This window comes from Clavelina lepadiformis, chromosome 5 (assembly GCF_947623445.1).
Source record: "Clavelina lepadiformis chromosome 5, kaClaLepa1.1, whole genome shotgun sequence".
Classification (NCBI taxonomy): domain Eukaryota; kingdom Metazoa; phylum Chordata; class Ascidiacea; order Aplousobranchia; family Clavelinidae; genus Clavelina; species Clavelina lepadiformis.
This window is the reverse complement of record NC_135244.1, coordinates 1,176,340-1,196,780: the sequence shown is the minus strand read 5'-3', so window position 1 is coordinate 1,196,780 and position 20,441 is coordinate 1,176,340. Positions and strand designations below refer to the sequence as shown.

Genomic DNA, 20,441 nt, shown 5'->3' with positions numbered 1-20,441 from the left:
TAATACGAATAAGCAAAACATAAGTGATACTGCTGCGTATAAGATGTCTATTTACTTGTGTCCATTAATACGAAGCGGTTATTTAAAAAACGTAAGATAACAATCACAATTAAATTAACGGCACACATTAAAGTTACACGCAAAGTCCCAAAGCAGCAGAAACATTTCAAGATTTAAAGCAGGTGATAATATCATCTACTTTGCAAAACACTAACCAAACTTTGCAGAGAAAATAAAAAGTCACATTTTCCGAATTAAAACAACAATGATTGTGAGTCACAATGAATGTTACGACGTCGCCAACTGGTTTCTACACTGCACGCATAGACATCACAATAATATATAAATGAAATTATACGAAGCAAACGATATCTTACACAGTATGTCTACTGACAACTGCTCATTGATTTAAAGCTGACTTGTTTGTGAACTTGCATTTTACTTTAGGAAAGTAGCTTTTGTTGATAATAACGTTACAATCATCATTGTAGACAAGATCACAGTAAAAATAATTAAGCAATAAAAATATACAAAAGTGATGACTTTTTTCATCGTGGTTTGGTTTTTACTACTTTTTTGCAATTTTATTAGGAGCTGAGTTTGTAATAAAGGTTTAAACGAGACAAAATGTTTCATTCTGACGTCACTATCGCCTCTTTGAGCTCAGTACTACATCATCATCATCAACTTTAACTTTCAACTAAGTTTGAATATCGCCTAAAGATTCTTGAATTCTTTCTCGTTCATCTTTCCCCCATCGTGACCAATGAAGCAATAATGTATTCACAGCTTATCTCAACAACCCAATGCATCTGTGTTTGATGATTGAAGGTGGTTATAGAGATTCTTCATCCTTCCTATCTAAGAGTTGATATATTTGTTATAAATTATATTTGTTATATAAATGACTTGGTTTAATAGCACTAAGTCTCAAACCAAGAAGTCTCAAACCAATAAGTCAGCGACTCTTTGCAATCTCAGAAATAAAACTGCTTGTGAAAGCTTTTTTCCTTGTTCCTTCCTTTCCTTTGCATTGATTCTCATGAAGTTAACTGCTCAACGACATATTTATTCAAAGTCCTGAAAATAAATTGTACAATCAAGTAAAAACTGTTGTAAAAACTGTTGTAAAAACTCATCAGCAACAATGCTAGTGTTAACAATGAATACCGCTGTTATTTATAAATAACAATGACTGAGATAGAACACAAAGTAATAACCATCAGTATCGTATGCAAGTTAGTATGAAAAAAGGAAAATTCTGTAAAATTGTTGTTATGCAATCAATTTGTTGTCGGCTGCTCAAATTGACAGGGCATTTGGCTTCTTGACAATTCTGTTGGTAGTCACAATGTCAAACATTTTCTTCCCTCTCAGTGCAATTGTACAGTATCTCCAACAATCATGATGGCAGTTGAAGTCACCTGCATAAAGAATACATAAGAATAAAGTACGGGACTACTGACGACGATGCCATGTACAAGGGTGGAGGCTTGTACAGTACACGTTGATGATTTTACAGCCTGTATTTGTGGGGTTAGCTATTAAATTGGACCTTGTGATGTTTTCGGGATATTGGAAACTTCGTCCTTAATTTCTTCTTTAGGCTGAAATCTCAGCAATTACATCTGACAATGCAATAGCTGGGATGAGTATAAATATGGTTGACTGCTGAGTGAAGTAGAGTTGTTTGTTTGTTGTTTATTTACAGTTGTTTGTTGAGCTGTTGAGTGTAAATTCGACTCAGTGATTATGAAAATATTGTGGCAAATAGAATTGACCGAATTGATCCTCAATTATCCAAAGTTTACAACCTTCGAATTAACAATGACATGCATCACGTGACAGCGCCCTCGCGATTTTACCAACACGCGCTAAAATTGAGAAATATGCACCAGGCAACTTTGAAAGAACTCTGCACGGGAAAGATTAAAACAACATATTGGCGTTTACGGAAGGATAAAAGGGACGGTGGGCAGGTAATCACCAAACGTGGAAAAATGTCCACATCCCAATTTCAAACAACTGACAAAAAACGGTTAATTACAGATTTGCCAGGAATGACCTAAGCTTTAGGTCAAATACGTTCAACTTTCATCCTTTTTCAGACACCGCATGTCGGTTCTGCTTGATCGGCCCCGGTGCGCCTTCGCATGTTTTATTTAAATGTAAAAGAAATCGCCGCTACATGGCGCTACGCATGCAGAGTAGGTACCGTTTCCACGGGAACTGCAATCTCCTTTAACGACGTAACAGAAATAATAAACATGCATCGCCCCGAAAACCTTGATCGTGAAGTGCTCGACATGAGCATTCGACATTTCTTTCACAATGGTTTCTTTTCTCATCCACTGATGTACAACACTGAAGCAAGTTTCATTCATCAGTTGTTTGGACACATCACCTGCTCGTCTGCTTAATTTCGCTTTTTCTATTTACGTTTTATGGATTTAACTAATTATAGGTTTAGTGGCCGTGCTAGTTGTTACCAGCAAATAGCAACGTTATTTCTCTTGAGCACGTTTTAGGCCTTCTGGGATTGTTACTTTTTCCTGTTCATTGGCGCGTGTTAGTAACAACTGGCTCGATTTTTCGTCCTCACCGCGCTTTTGTCGAAAAATAAAATGATTGATTGATGACGATTTTACTGGTTACAGTAATTAAACATCAAATTTGGCGCCACAGGAACGCCTTCATTTTTGAAGAGGAGATTTTTAGCACAAAAACCATAATTGCTGCGATTGAACGTTCCCTCTACGCGAGACGAGCCAGGGCCTTTAATCAGGACACGACCTATCACGACCAAATAGTTAAAATTAGGGAAGTCCTTGGACGCGAACCCGCATAAACGTTTGTATGTATAAGGATCGTGTTGTATCTCACATTGCTAGACACCGTTGTATTTTGTTGACATGCGCACTTGATGCGTTATTTGTGAATGAACAGTGATTTGTAAATTCTTTGTGTTTTTTGCCTCAATAAAATATGCTGTACATCACGCGCTTCTATGACGTAATAAAGTAAATTGTATTTATATTTTAACTGGAATCATAGAGAGGAGTTGTAAAGCACAGAACACGTCTTCAACAATTACATAAGAAATCGCGATCATAAAATGCAAATTTAAAAACAATTTGAAGAAATGTAGAAGTGACCACGACATTGCTGCATTGACCACTCGTAATCGCGCTCAAGTAAATGAACTTCTCAATGCATGAGTGACGTCATCAACAACGACCAAAATTAATTTCATAGTTTTAATAAAATTTTGAATTTCTCAGAATGGTTATGAACAATTTAACTATATCTGCTTGTTACGCCATAATAAGTAAGATGTTTTCGCCTAAGTTAACAAATTACATAAAACAAACAAATAAATGCAAGGTTGTACAATGACATCACAATTAATAGTTATCGCGAGCGTAACGTGGTGCAAGGATGAAGCGATCTTGTGTTTTCCGCATCATTTAGCGCAGGGGCGGGCAACATACGGCCCGCGACGGGATTTTGAGCGGCCCGCAGACAGTTTCTGGTCTTACATGATAATGTGGCCTACAGCCATATTCTGCCGCAATCTACATACATTTATGAGCAAACATTTTCGACCATGAACATTAATAAGACAAAGCTGCGTTCCAATCTATTCAGAAATCCGGCCCGCCAAGTACTTCATTTTCTCATATCAGGCCCGCCGAAGAAGTTGCCCCTGATTTAGCGCTTCTTGGAGTTTGTCTCGTTCATCCCGATTCACTTTTGTGAGCGAAGTATGATGAGACCATCAACGCCACCACCAACAACAACTTCCAACCTGGTTTGAATCTTGCTGAGATCAGTTTGGATTTTGTTGATTTCTTCCTGATTAGCTTGATGATTAACTTGCCTCCTTTCATCATCACCAACGAAACAACTGAACATCGACAGCCGATCTCTCACGACTCTCAACAACCCGATGACGTCATCGATGTTTGATGGTTGCAGATGGTTACCATGGATACCCATCTCTCCAATCTACAGTTGAAATATTTGTGATGACGTCAACTATAACTTTGTCAACTAAGTTCTAATGATGTCGATGCACAGATTCTATATTATTACCTCAAATAATATGCGTTTATATACAAAAGTACAGAATAAATTTTTCATTTGTGGTACCGATCAAAGTAGCAGCTGATTTGTTATGTTTGTTTCTAATAATACCTTAACTATGATTCAAGTTAACTGCAGTATATTGACATAAGTTGTCACTACAGTAATAAACAAGGTAAATAAACACAAGGTGGCGCATATCACAGGTTACCAAATTATCAAAACACCAATTGGGTGACTGGGGCCGGTTATTGACTTAAAGAGAGGGAATTGTGATTGTTGATATTTTGACAAACAGGCTTCGACAAATCTCCGCGTTGTTAAAAACTTGTGCTTCTTTGTGACGTAAGAATAATCTAGTGACGTAATCGGTAATTAAACAGAGCAACGTTAAAGGCGTGATTTAAATCGAGTTTGGAAAGAAAAACTTTTCTAGTTCACAATTTTAAGCGATAGTTTTACGAATTTTAATTTTAATAACTAACCAGTTACCGCCATAACAATGTGATGTGTGGAGAAGTTAAACAATGATTGTGTTGTGAAAATGACGTCAGAATAGATGACAACGCATGAGTTCTTCCATTTCACCAACATTTCAATGAGGTAAAAACAGCAAAGGCTTGAATATATACAGTGACATCAAATTACTTCAAAGATTGCCTCAGTTATAAGTGACTCATAGACATGACCGCACACATGACTTTTTGCCAACCTTACATGGGACAAGTCAGCAATTTAATATTTTGATTGGTCGGGAACAATTAGTCGGAATGTAAACAAACAACAATAGGTAATTGATGTCAATAATATCTTACTTGTCCTGGTTTCATCTCTTTTATGACCGAAGCGATCTCGTGAAATGAATTCGCATCCAGGCGACAGTAACTCAGACCGAGTACATCCAATTGCTTTGTGACGTGTTTCATGACGAAGCAGAACCCAGGAACCAGGTTTGAATTCATCGGCTGCGATAATGGGATTGCTGTTGGAAAATGCTCTGCTGCTTTGGTTGCAATGGACGAATCTTTTCCTTCTCCAACGCAAGCGTACAGGTCCAATAGTTTGTCTGTCAGTGCTTCATAACCTAAATAAACATAATACGTAGTTATAAAGCGATTATGTCGGTTAGAATTGCTACAATAATACATCCATAAAAGATGGACTATTCAGATATGTTTGGTGGTCAGCGGGAAATTAAACAAATAAAAATATAAACTGCATTGCTGTGTAGTCTCGTAAATCTGCAACCACACATGGCTAAACAATCAGCAATCCAGAAATATTAAAACTATAAATTATGATTATTACATCACAATTTCAAGTGTTACGTAAAGGTTGATGATAAACTTGCATATCTATAGAAGCATTATAGAATTCTATTAAGACACGGAAAAAGTCACCAGATAACCATACACGTAATAGGAGGTAAAGAGTAACGTCAATACATCGCGTTATGATGACACAAACATATTGTAAATAATTATGACGTGACATATCTTTGCTGTCACATTTGCTAAAATTATATCCAAGTGTGAGTTAAAGTATTGACATCAGCTCCCTATGTACACATGTGGAGACATGAAGACGGCTAGAGATGTACCGATGCCGATATATCACGTTGACTCGAGTATTTTCATCTCTGCCCTGTACACACGTGTTAAATAACGAATTATCACAACCGGTCTTATTTCTTATTTCGTCTGTCTTGCTTCGCTTTTGAAGACGTGGTAATTTAACACAGTTGTAAATCTTTATGCTGCGCAGTGTTATCGCTTTAGTCAGGTAGTTCTGTTCACGTCACAGTCTTCCATTACCGCGATACATTGCTTTGTATTCGCCTTTTTCCTTGAAAGTCTTCAGCGAAATGACAATGCAGCGCCTTGTTGCCAACACGAGCAGCTGAGACGCTTTGTTTGGTGAAAAATTTAACCGCATTTCCGCCGAGGCATCGTTTATATTAAAGCGATCTTTTTCAAACATGGTCGACAAATCAACCAAGTGAGATACTTCAAAGCGTCAATGATAAACCATAGCATTCATCTCATTCTTTTCGTATAAAGATGTTGATATCAAATGATGTAGTTGCAATAACTATCATCAGTATTCACAACGTAATAAAACCTAAGATAAAAGTAGGCTACGAATGCAACGACGTTAATAACGGAAGTTGAATGTTAGCCAAAAATCATCTCAATTATCTGTACGTCGACGCTCATGATTGTCAACAACACGTCAACAGACTTGAACAATTACTTCACGAGAAAATTTCCTTAATTGTATTGTTTAAAGTTGATCACGTGTGGTCTGTTTATTGCACGAACAGAATTGGGCCGATGAGACAAAAACATTTTCCAGACTTTTAGATGGGGCGAATAAACGTAAAACTTCATGTCGTTTTTGGCCAAATTATTTCGTCAAAATCGACACATTACACATCACAGACTGTAGGCTCAAAGTAGCCGTCACTCTAAACACGTGTCATTAGCGGATCGTGTTACAGAGTTTTTATTCAGTTTTGCTTTTAAGGCGAACGTTAAGAAATGTTAAAGGAACGCAACCAATTAAAAAATAACCGGTGACCGATAATTTTCTGCTGTATCAGTTGCAGAAATGTACATTTTGAGAGATCGTTAAAAAATTTTAAGTTTCGGTTCCAAAAACATCTCCAGAAAACGCTGTGCGCATGCGTATAAATACGGATTTACAACCGCAAAAGTTGCAAGTTAGCTGTTTGGTTTAGAAAACATAAAAATCCTATCTTACACGACACAGAGCGCAAGAAAAATACCACATCGCATTAAATGCTACTTTTGTGAAAAGTCACAAACATCGACCGATGCCGATGTTGAGAAGGCAGATACATCGGGATCAGTAACATCGGTAAAACCCCGGCATCGGTACATCTCTATCCTCGACCAATACTTGGTAACAAGGTGTCTGCACTTTATACACAAATCACAGTATCACCTTTTTTAAACACAAATCATCACAGCACATTTTTTCACCTCGTTAAAAACTGATTTAATTTACCTCGGAAAGCAAAAATATGATGTTCCATAAGCTTTTCTTTTTTATGGTGTTTCATAAGCTTCTCTAAATTGACTGCCAGCTGCTGGATGAGATGTTTCTTCAAAGTTTCCTTTTTCATTTGAAGATCTCCTGAAAATAAATCGTAAAGTCAGTAAACTTAAACACACTCGTTGCAAACTATCAATGGCGGCCATACTGCTGTTATTTTTAAATAAAACTGATATAGCAATAAAACAAAGCCACAACCATGGCCACCACATCCACATGGTATGGAAAGGAAAAACTTTTCAATGCTTAGTCATACAATGATATCAACTTGTAGTTTAATAACTAATCTGTTCAGAGCCCAACATGCACAGAAAAATGTGGGTTGTTAAAAAATTATATTATGAGTGTGAGATAAAGTTAAGTATCCATAAAATAATGGACAAAATGCCAAAACGACAGTGAATTACCAGCACAACATCGCATAAATTGCACATTTCTCATAACACGGCACACACTTAATTATGCGACAAAGTTGAAAAGAGTGAGAAGTATGAGATAGGGGGGAATAATACATGCGCTGTTTTATCGTATTTACTCGATTGTAAGCCGCGGAACAAAGTATCTTTTATCACCATTTGTGCGGTTTACGACGGAATGCCGCATGCAGTAAACGCGTCATCAGTGCACGATACGATGATGCTCTGTTGGTGAGGCAATTTTTTTTTTTTTTTTATCGGGAGTGGGAGAGGAGCAGGAGGAGCGGGAGAGGAGCAGAGAAATTCAACACAATGACAGATACCACTTATGTTGCGCGGCTTACAATCGAGTAAATACTGAATATAGTACACGCATTGTTCAAAATCTCACGACACCCCTGACCACTTTCATGGCAGCCCGGTTGGAAACACTGCTTTAGTTCATGGACATGGTGAGTTAAACAATAACAAAAATGGAAGGAAACTGTCCACACAAATGTGATAATAAAACACAACTTACTAAACATAACTTGTATTGACTTTATCATATGTTTATGTTTTTGTTGCTCTATGTGAAATATGAATTTTGCACAAAATTCCCATGCATGGTACTAAATCATACAGAGCATAAAACGTGACACATTGGAGTCAACAAAACTCTAATTGACAGGTCATTGCGAATTGCGAAATATTATTGAACAAGTTTCATTTAAAACAAAAAAATAAGTGTCACAAAACAGAAAAATTACAAGTAGAAGAAATAAAAAAGAATACAACTATGATGACACTTTTGCAGTTGTAATGACGTGTTTGGAACTACAGTAGCTCAAAGTTGAATGGAGTTAAACTAAAATAACCAAAACAATCAGAAGCAAATGAGCAAACACCACAACAAAAATATCAAACAAAAGTGAAACATCACAGTCTTTGAAGAAATTTCCCGGTTTAAGGTGGATATATGGCAGTGCCATACTGTGCAGTGTGCATGGCAGGACAGATATTAGGAAAATAACAAACAGATGCACAAAAGATGTCGAAAAGAAAATAAACACAACCTTTTTTCTTGAAAGTCTTCAGCGAAATGACAATGCAGCGCCTTGTTGCCAACACGAGCAGCTGAGACGCTTTGTTTGGTGACAAATTTAACCCCATTTCCGCCGAGGCATTGTTTATTTTAAAGCGATCTTTTTCAAACATGGTCGACAAATCAACCAAGTGAGATACTTCAAAGCGTCAATGGTAAACCATAGCATTCATCTCATTCTTTTCGTGTAAAGATGTTGATATCAAATGGTATAGTTGCAATAACTATCATCAGTATTCACAACGTAATAAAACTAACATAAAAGCAGGCTACGAATGCAACGACGTTAATAACGGAAGTTGAATGTCAGTCAAAAATCATCTCAATTATCTGTACGTCGACCCTCATGATTGTCAACAACACGTCAACAGACTTGAACAATTACTTCACGAGAAAATTTCCTTAATTGTATTGTTTAAAGTTGATCACGTGTGGTCTGTTTATTGCACGAACAGAATTGGGCCGATGAGACAAAAACGTTTTCCAGACTTTTAGTCGGTCGAATAAACGTAAAACTTCATGTCGTTTTTGGCCAAATATTTTCGTCAAAATGACACATTACACATCACAGACTGTAGGCTCAAAGTAGCCGTCACTCTAAACACGTGTCATTAGCGGATCGTGTTGCAGAGTTTTTATTCAGTTTTGCTTCTAAGGCGAACGTTAAGAAATGTTAAAGGAACGCAACCTATTAAAAATTAACCGGTGACCGATAATTTTCTGCTGTATCAGTTGCAGAAATGTACATTTTGAGAGATCGTTAAAAAATTTTAAGTTTCGGTTCCAAAAACATCTCCAGAAAACGCTGTGCGCATGCGTATAAATACGGATTTACAACCGCAAAAGTTGCAAGTTAGCTGTTTGGTTTGGAAAACATAAAAATCTTATATTACATTACACAGAGCGCAAGAAAAATACCACATCGCATTAAATGCTACTTTTGTGAAAAGTCACAAACATCGACCGATGCCGATGTTGAGAAGGGCAGATACATCGGGATCAGTAACATCGGTAAAACCCCGGCATCGATACATCTCTATCCTCGACCAATACTTGGTAACAAGGTGTCTGCACTTTTATACACAAATCACAGTATCACCTTTTTTAAACACACATCATCACAGCACATTTTTTCACCTCGTTAAAAACTGATTTAATTTACCTCGGAAAGCAAAAATATGATGTTCCATAAGCTCTTTTTTATGGTGTTTCATAAGCTTCTCTGAATTGACTGCCAGCTGCTGGATGAGATGTTTCTTCAAAGTTTCCTTTTTCCTTTGAAGATCTCCTGAAAATAAATCGTAAAGTCTGTAAACTTAAACACACTCGTTGCAAACTATCATTGGCGGCCATACTGCTGTTATTTTTAAATAAAACTGATATAGCAATAAAACAAAGCCACAACCATGGCCACCACATGCAACATGATATGGAAAGAAAAAGCTTTTCAATGCTTAGTCATACAATGATATCAACTTGTAGTTTAATAACTAATCTGTTCAGAGCCCAACATGCACAGAAAAACGTGTGTTGTTAAAAACATTATATTATGAGTGTGAGATAAAGTTAAGTATCCATAAAATAATGGACAAAATGCCAAAACGACAGTGAATTACCAGCACAACATCGCATAAATTGCACATTTCTCATAACACAGCACACACTTAATAATGCCACAAAGTTGAAAAGAGTGAGAAGTATAAGATAGGGGGGAATAATACATGCGCTGTTTTATCGTATTTACTCGATTGTAAGCCGCGGAACAAAGTATCTTTTATCATCATTTGTGCGGTTTACAATGGAATGCCACATGCAGTAAACGCGTGATCAGTGCGTGATACGTTGATGCTCTGTTGCTGAGGCAATTTTTGTTTTTTTTTATCGGGAGTGGGAGAGGAGCAAGAGGAGTGGGAGAGGAGCGGAGAAATTCAACACAATGACAGATACCACTTATGTTGCGCGGCTTACAATCGAGTAAATACTGAATATAGTAAAATTGTTAAAAGCTAAATTGTGCAAAATCTCACCATGCCCCTGACCACTTTCATGGCAGCCCGGTTGGAAACACTGCTTTAGTTCATGGACATGGTGAGGTAAACAACCACAAAAATGGAAGGAAACATTCCACACAAATGTAATAATAAAACACAACTTACTAAACGTAACTGGTATAGACTTTATCATATGTTTATGTTTTTGTTGTTCTATGTGAAATATGGATCTCGCACAAAATTCCTATGCATGGTACTAAATCATAGAGGGCATAAAACGTGACACATTGGAGTCAACAAAACTCTAATTGACAGAATATTGCAAAATATTATTGCACAAGTTTCATTTAAAACAAAAAAATATGTGTCACAAAACAGAAAAAATACAATTAGAAGAAATAAAAAACAAATCACAATTATGATGATACTTTTGCAATTGAAATGACGTGTTTGGAACTACAGTAGCTCAAAGTTAAATGAAATTAAATTAAATAACCAAAACAATCAAAAGCAAATGAGCAAACACCACAAAAAAAAATACCAAACACAAGTAAAACATCACAGTCTTTGAAGTAACTTTCCCGGTTAAGGTGGATATATGGCAGTGCCATACTGTGCAGTGTGCATGGCATGACAGGTAATTAGAAAATAACAAACAAATGCACAAAAGATGTCGAAAGAAAAATAAACATAACAAATACCAACAATAGAAGCAATTGGCCACTTTCAATGAAGTGAATGACAAACATGGCAAAATACAAGTGCTGGTAGATAATCACTGCTTTGATTGTTGCGTATTAAGTAGCAAGACAAAATGTGACAAATACAAGCACGGTACTTAATCACTGCTTTCGTTTGTTGTGTATCGTGGTAAATTATAACTCATTATTACCTGAAACAGCTTTCGACTCCAAATCAAACAACAGGCCACAGACAAATCTTCTAACCACTGTCCAATGCTCTTCAAACAGTGATGTTTCTACAAAAGCTTGAAATTCCTCCACTGGCATTCCGTAAACAACATAGGATGCTGTGAGATGTTCTTGAAAGGTCTGATGACAGAAGAGGAACTTGGTGTTGCCTTCCAAGAGACGACTGCTTATTGGACGTCGATGACAATGGAGTTGAACCACTATGTCATGGATGGTTGTCGGGTCCACGCCTTCATCTCTCAGCTCTTTAGCAGTTAGGACAACTTTTCTGTGCTTTGTTGCAGCAAACGCAAGGACCTGCAGTTTCCGGGCCAACTCATCCATGGTTTCTGGGAATTGAAAATTGTGACTGTATGTCAGGTTCTTCATCACTGTTGCAAATAGCCTTGTAGGGGTGGAAGCATTACCAATGTCTTCTGATGGATCGGTGTTGCTGGAAATGATCATCTGGAGCATCAAGGGATTTCTACACATTGACAGCATTTGACTTGAAGTTGCATTTATCTTCCTCCAGAGATCTTCATCAGCAAATGCGAGGAACAACTTCTTTGCGTCTTCAAGACTGAGGTCACTCAGAGCATAAGTGACCTGGGGTCTTGCTAGTTCAGGGAGGTAGAGAAGTGCATGTGGCCTGGATGTGATGATGAGGAGACTGTTGGGGAAGAAATGTTTTCTACACAAGTTAAAAACCAGGTCTTTGACAGGGACACAGGCATTGTCATTTCTATTTGGTGAAGTTTCCTTTAAGGAATATTGCGCTTGATCCAATCCATCCAGGATCATCACAATCTTGTCGGCGTTCTTCTGCATCCAGGAGAAGCAGGCGGCGTAAAACTCCTCATTATGTCCTGGAAACATGTTGTCAAGCAATAACTGTCTAAGAGTCAATGGTTCTTCATAATTGGCATCCATGAATTTCAGGTGGATACAGAGTCGCTTAAGCATGGAAAAAGCTTTTGCCAGCCTCAGGCTGAAGACGGTCTTTCCAGAACCAGCGCTGGCAACAATGCTGATGAATTTGTCTTTTTCTTCCAACAGATCTTCAAAACAAACTTCCTTTTTCATCTTATTTTTGAATAGTTCGTTCTGAACTTTTGGATCGTATCTTTCATCAACAGGAACTGTATCTTTGCCATAGTATGTAATCTCGTGAATTTTTGGATGGACTTCTGGAATTTCTTTTTTAGCAATGACACCTTGATTACGTAACTTTCCTTCTATCTCAAGGTAACTGATGCACAACTTCATCAATTTTTTAATGGAATTCCGCTCTGCAAAAATAACACAAGACTGATTAAAATTACAGCACATTTTGTAGTGAAAGTGTGAGGCAAGTGTTGAAATAAGTTGACTGAAAATGAAATAGAAATGTTACTTAATTATGCTGGTGGAAGAATTTTCAAAGATATTCTGCAATGACATCATTAATTTATACCTAAATTTGGAGAATATTATTACATCATAAAGGAAATTATGATGCATGACAACAAGGTGGTAAAGATCAAATTGTAGGTGACAACAAGCCTTAGGTTTCATTAGGCAACATTAGCTTCAAAGTAGATTAAATATGAAATATATTGCCTTGTCATACAAACCCAAAATAATACTTGCAACGTCACACACATTTAATTCATCAAATGTTTTGAGCTATAGCTTTGTGAGCTATAGCTACATTTTGTTTTGAAAACGTGTCCATAACAAGGTACAGAGTACAGGTTATATACCGACATTAACTAAACAAGGTTTTTATTTTGGCACATACAATATGTATATGATATAACTCATAACATAACTCAAGACATAACTTGATAACTCAGGCTCTATTGAGATAACTCATAAAACTTTGAGATAAATGCTGCAGATGCACTTCGCTTTGTTTTCTTCGATTTTGTCGTGTGGGAGTGAGCAGGTATTAGATATGCAGTAAGCAGATATAAGATACAGTCTATATAAGGTTAATCTTTTGTGTGAAAAGTTATTTTGTAGTATGTCATCGCTGCCAGCAAATGGATAGCAACTTTCTTGTTTTACTAATCATGCATTAAATTCGGGACCAAAGTTTAATCATTCACGCAACATTACAGCCAGAGCATGATGGTTCATGTGTAACCGAGAGCGTGATAATAAGTAACGGCCAGTGAGCAGCGTAATCATCCGCTGCAACCACAGTCTACACGTTACGTCAAACAATTGTTAGTTGTCCTGATGCAGTGATGAATAAGAAACGAGACATAAAGAGAATAGAGGATAATGCAACACACAGAAGCGCATGATGACTAAACACCACATAGAAGTTTATTATCTAAACAATGGGTGCAGGTTATACACCAGTGCGGGATATACTCCAATAAATACAGTAAGGCTTATTGATGAACTAGGAAAAGGAGAAACCACTATTTTGTGTAAAATTATATCCGCTCCGTTCTCATTTGCACTATGTATGTGTTTTGCGCTATTTTAAAAAAGTTTTTGCGTTTTTAAAAATGTTTTCAGTCACTCTCCTCGGAAGGCGCCGCCTCCGCTAATTAATGACGCAAATGGATTGCTCAGTTTTGTTTCCGAAGTGGATCTGAGTTCAGTTGCCTTTTGTTACGGCTGCAGAAGCCAGTATTTAAAAACCGTTCTTTGTTCGTCATTCCTTTGATCGTGGAAAATACATCATCTCCTTTTTCAATCGACTTGTTAATGTAAAGGAAACAGTTAAAATTTGGGAACTCGTTGTTCAATCATGGTGACTTACGTCCCATACAATCTGCCTAGCGCCCCAGCCGTTGCTAACGACTAGCAGATTTTACATTTCATTTCATTTCATTCCATTTCATTTACACATTTTACACTTCCACATTTCCCTTACAGAGTGAACAGAAGTATTTTCAGTTGTTAAAGCACAGATTTTCATTCCCACAAAGTACATTAAATTTATTGCACAGCCAGGGTGGGTGAAGTAAATGGGGAAACGTAACGAAAATTATCTTATTAACATAGATTGTTAATTCAATCAGATCGGCAGTTATGAATTGGTTGGATTGGTATATGAAGGATATCGGTGGTTATCAGCGCAAGGAAAAGATACAATGCAGCCTAACACTGACATCTAACGAAACATACGGTATCGGGTTTCACATTCTACGTTCAAAGTAATCACCACCTGATGCTTGCTATGACCAACACGCATCAATTTGATATTATACAACGTTGCTTGCAACTTGTCGCCACACACCATGACATCATCATGACATCAGACGTTAAATGAAAACACAACTTGCAAGTAATTTCTTTTGCTCGTAACAATAAGATGTTTGAATTATTTATTATTACTTCATGACATTTAAATTTCAATTTAATGAGAAGTGATTACTGACCATCTTCATCAGATGAGCTTGTGCTGGGTGGTTGCGTGTAGTTGACGTTGACAATCTTAGCATCTGGAAATAGATCACTTGACATTTATTGTTGTGTTACCAGCAAAAATATAAACCAACCAAACATGAACCGATTAAAGATTATATACTTTATATATAGTTTGTACTACTTTTTATATAACCTACCTTTTATAACTGGTGATTGGTTAAAAACAGCATCAGTAATATTTACATTTGAGCTTGTGCTTTGCTCTGCCATGACACTTTTCAGAGTTTTATTTGATACCTCACAACATACCTATTTGTATTATTTTATACCTTAAATAGTTTGCTCTGTAGAAACACAAATATCAGTTAAAGATTGCTAGATACTACCAACATAACATATTGACCTATAAAGGTATAATTTGCATGAAATATAACCACTTGATATCTGAAAGTTACAGAAACAAGTTAAATTACTTTAAAAGTTATGCGTGATTAGCAAAAGTGGCGACAAGTTTCAGACTGGGCGATACTGGTAATGACCCAGCCTATTTAAAAATCAGTAAATCTGCGTGGGTTTGATTTTATTTGATTGACAGGTTTATCAATAAAACCTGTTCATAACCTGCTTAATTCCATTTAATTAAAATTTAGCACAAAACAAAGTTGAGTTTAATTTCAACAAAACATTTTTAATTTATAAACTATATATATAACTATAATTACCTATACTATATATATAATAACTATATGTCTATCTCAATGAGTTTGAGATATTGTTGTTAACATGCAATTTTATTATAAGGGATTCTTTACGATCTACAAACTTATTTCCAGTTATTCAGAATTTAACATCAAGCAATGTTGAGTTAACGAATTTCCGCTGAAATTAAATCCATTAATTTTAATAAAACACCTTTATATACAAAATTTAGAACATTTTGCACATTCATCTTTCATCTGAGGAACAACATTACAACTGGTCGTAGCAAAGCTCAAACTTGTCATAAACGCAATTCCTTTCCAAATATGGAACTGAATTCGATTTATAAGTCCTCATAATATTGGTTAATCATTACACAAGATCATAAATAACCCAGTGGTCGTTTGTCTTTTGCCAGCTTTTATTGTATTATCAATCCAGTGTTTGAGGAAACGTTTACACAAAATATCAATCAATAACTAGAACAGGGCTACTCAACTATTTTTAGCAAAGGTCCAGTTACAAAAGTTCAAAATTTGCTTAGGTCCGTTACAACTCCCATGAAATAATTTACAATCGTACAAATGTATTAAAATACGGTACATAAAAAATTATAATTCCAAAGCTTAATGGTTTTGTATTAAACCTGTGTAAACATTGTTTTATCAACAAAACATGGCGCAAAATAACTTTTCCCTTTAACTTTGGGAACACTGACTATACAATAAACCTGTTGGGTTATATCATACTTTTGGTGCCTTGTACCAGGTACCTTTTATTGACTACACAATACCATTTGTATGGTCAAAAATATTGACGATACAAATTGACAATTAACTTTTGATAACCTGAATGTTTTACATAAAAATGCATCACCAATGTAAGTGATGTAACAATGTTATAGTTTAAACCAAATTGCAACAGTAACTCTGACAGTGTTATGCGTGGTACCATACATTCCGCTACTAGGGTTGTGTTCTTTAATCCAAGTTATTTATTGGGCATTAGTTATTCATATCATTATATCACAACAAACTGAAAAAGTTTGTCGGTCACAAAGCCTAATTTAAAGGTGTGTGACCCAAAGTACTGTATAAATGTGATATCGGTAAATTATTATCACTTAAACTTGGTCAATGTCCAATGATGCATCGTATTTATTTGTTTATCTGCCTGTCTCACTTTAACATTTACTAATTACTACCACGCACAAAATTTGTGAACATGCTTCATTTTTATAATTAGTTGTAAGTTATTGCCTTTGTGCTGAAGGTTTAGTGATATGTTACTTAGGTTTAAAATAACTCACCATTTCAATAGTTTTCTTGACATGTTTATCAGCTTTTTGACGGGTTTAAATTTATCCCTTTTTAGCACAAATCAGTGGCAAATATTTAACCAAATTTGGTTTTTACATTTTACAAGCATCTGAACAAAATTACAAACATACGTAAGCAATTTATATTTTGCTACAAAGAACATACTAACAGTAATATATTTCACCTTAAATTGCAAACGATGTAGTATCATAATCTTTATTCTTGGACTGAGGAAACTTTTGTGCAAGTTATGATTGTCACACATTTATTATTTATTGGTATTGTCCAAAGTTGAAATGGTTCATCAGGTTCACTGAAGAACAGTAAGTGCCATTAATGCCTTGCCCAAGGACATTATAATCATTGGGTGTCGAACGTGGGCCACACTATTGCACTCTAACCATTCATATTAATGGTGAACGTTTTGACCAATATACTGTGAATTGTCTAAGAATGCTTAGCAGTGAAGGACAATATGATTTCTCTGATTGAAAAATCACAAAGTCAATCAAATAATAAAATAATAAAGTGGTGTCTTCAAAGTGTACAGGTTTGCTTGGACCAACCTAAAATCATTAAGTTTGCTTGGATGGGTTGAAATTGTTGTTAAAACTTAACAACAAACGATGTGGTAATGTGGATGATGCGCATCCTGTGGTTGTGCACTTGTATACTAGACCTCAAATGTTTTATTTTTTTTCAATTACCACTGCGATTATAAAAAATTTTACCGTGTTAGTAATTACAATCTTCGCAATTTAACCTTATTTTCATAAATTAGAAAACTGTTGTTTATCTGCATACGTGCTGTACAAGCCTGTTCCTGGTTTCCTTGTAGTCGTTACAGTGTAGTAATGGTGTAATCTTGTAGTGGTTGTGGTGTAGTAGTAGTGTGGTAGTAGTGTCTTGTAGTGTCTGTTGGTTTTCTTGTAGTGAAGAATAAAAGGTTGGCTCATTTACCGTGGTCCATTGGAAGTTAATTAGTTCTTAAATTTGATCGGATGTTCCTTGTATTATTGCGGAGATGTTCTACATTTTATCAAGACCTATTCCATCAATCTGACTTTAGGAATGCAGCCGACAAAGAACAAGCACTAAGTTTCTTTTTAATTACAATGTCAATGTTATTTAACTTGCATGGGTGAATCCATGAATCCATGTCATGCATTTCAGACAATTAATTCCACAAGTGCACCAGTGAATTAAGGAAAGGTCGTGACCTCTCTCATGAACCAATTGTTTTTGTGGCACCCTGTAGGCGTTTTTAAGTCTTCATTACTTTTCATTTATCAAATTTTCTTGTTTGCGTCCGCTTATCTGCGGTCATCTAGAAATCCTATAATAAGCAGAGAAACAACGTTTCAAAATTGTACACGATAAATTTCCGCTATTTTTGTTTAAATATTTAATTAAAATTCCTTTTGAGGCGTAAAAAATCAAAAATTTACACTCCGCATATTTTCGATGAGCTTAGCAATGCTGGTGGTTCAGGTATTGTGTCAACAAACATTTGTCTCCCTGTCCTCAACCCAATCTTAAATTCGCCACTAGACACTGAGTAAGCGTTTGGTGGCATTACGTGTCCTCCTTTTCGGTGATTAAAATATGGTAACCCTGACATAACATTTGCGAGCATAATTTAACGAAAGAAATTTGTTTAATAAATCAAATTCTAGTTAGAACTTCCAATAAATGATATAAGTTTCATCATTGCCGCTTTGGTAAACGGGGATTTCTCTGCTTAGAGATAATTTGTGATTTCATTTATTTTAAGGGTTCATTTGTCCCAAGATTTTACCGACTTCGGCAGAAGCGAAAGTTTGTTTTCTTAACAATGAAAATCTGGCGAAGTTATATCATGACGTGAAATACATTAGCAGAAAAATAATTATTAAGTTAAATTTTTGTATATATACCAGACCTGCACAACATGCGCTCTGATAACACACATTAGGATTAGGTGGAACATAACGAAAGGGAATATTTTCTTCAATAATAAAGAAAGCAGAACACGGATACGGTCAAACGGTGACAGAGTGCGCGTTAATTAATGAAAAGCAAAAGAGCATTTCGTGGTCGTAGTCTTGGGAACTACGCGTAGCTTAGCAACAAGACAAAAGTGGGAAAAACGTCTCGATCGCAGGTCTCGATCGTTAAACTTTTTATTGTTTTATTTTCAAAGTGTTTTGAAACCGTCCACCCGGTCCACTGAGCAGAAGCAAATGACGTCAGTGAAGTGTCGTCAAAATCTTCCTCAAGGGAATTACAATGATTTGGCGCCACTAGGTGTCTATGCACAGCTCTAACACGAGGTGCATTTAATGCGTTTGAACCACTCGGCTACCAAGCTAACTTGTTTTGTAGAGTTCGTTGCCAATTTTATTGTTTTTACTTCAGTGGTTTAGGAGATACAACCGTTTAAGTTATGAACGTGGTTTTGTGTTCACTGAAGCGGAACAATTCTGCTGTTTTCACTTTAGTTGTCACTATGACAAGTTATATTTCGTTCGTTTGTGTATAACTTGTGTGAAGTATTAAATCGATCACATAATAAGGGGCTTATTGCATACAACATAAGTGTATATATAGGGGCACACCAGTTCAAACGTGGTAATTTATCTGACGTCATTGTGCAGTCTTAACAAGTGAGTGAGAACAGTAACAACCAACAACTCGTGACGTAACCGTCACATTATATAACACTTGCTTGAAAGCAAACCGTTAAGTTTAACTTAAAAGATTAGCATGACGTCATATCAACTCATCCAGCTTATATAGAGGAGCAGATTTCTTCTTCTCGCTGCAAATCATTGGTTTTGACTCACTGCTGCCACCAGCTGACATCAGGTTATGTTGAAACATGTGGTTTAGTAATTTTACATCTAACAATTCACAGTGACCTTAACTGGAATAATGACGGTTTCTTCCGAAAACAAAAGTTGGCGCCGATGTAGGAGGATTGCTATTTTATAAGATGTCGATGTGATCTACTTTTAAATATATTCTTTGTATCAGTTTTGCAGGCTCAATATTTGCAAAGGCCAAAGTCATAAAATAACGAAGGACAAATAGGCTAAATCGAAAAACCACACATTTCAATTTAGAAGGCTGAACTTCTTTGGCTAAGTTACTGTAAATATTTCATAAATTTTGTTTTGAAAACGCTTTTATAACATTTGACATTTATATCATGTTATTTAGTAACATGTTACGGATTTTGTGTCTGGCTGGTGTTGGAATATACTGCATTTCCCTTTCAGTGAATTATTTCGCAAAATTGTTAATTAAAACTTGTACAAGCAGTGCTGAGGCTGATGCAAGTGACAAGGTTTGAATAAGCGGCAGCAAATAATTTGACCAGATGTTCTTTGAAACTACACAGCGATTATTTTGCGAGTGACGCAAAAAATATTTTCTAAGAGAGCATCAAAATACGGTGTAATGAAAGTGGTATATTTTACCTTAGCCTGTAAGGTTTACCCACT

At 36.1% G+C, this 20,441-nt stretch overlaps 1 protein-coding gene across 2 annotated transcripts; it reads right to left on the bottom strand.

The window, feature by feature from the left end:
* Positions 1 to 973: 973 nt before the first annotated feature.
* On the bottom strand, positions 974 to 15,277 carry LOC143458632 (protein NLRC5-like). Of its 2 annotated transcripts, none has more exons than XM_076955451.1 (7): positions 15,136 to 15,277; positions 14,950 to 15,012; positions 11,548 to 12,858; positions 9,827 to 9,952; positions 7,117 to 7,245; positions 4,902 to 5,170; positions 974 to 1,080 (listed from the first exon to the last, which is right to left on the bottom strand). In XM_076955451.1, the coding sequence occupies exons 1-7, from the start codon at positions 15,206 to 15,208 to the stop codon at positions 1,069 to 1,071; spliced, it is 1,983 nt and encodes a 660-aa protein (XP_076811566.1). In that variant the 5' UTR covers positions 15,209 to 15,277; the 3' UTR covers positions 974 to 1,068. The 2 variants fall into 2 exon arrangements, with proteins under 2 accessions (XP_076811566.1, XP_076811565.1); XM_076955450.1 differs by lacking the exon at positions 974 to 1,080 and adding an exon at positions 3,004 to 4,008.
* Between the last annotated feature and the right edge of the window lie 5,164 nt (positions 15,278 to 20,441).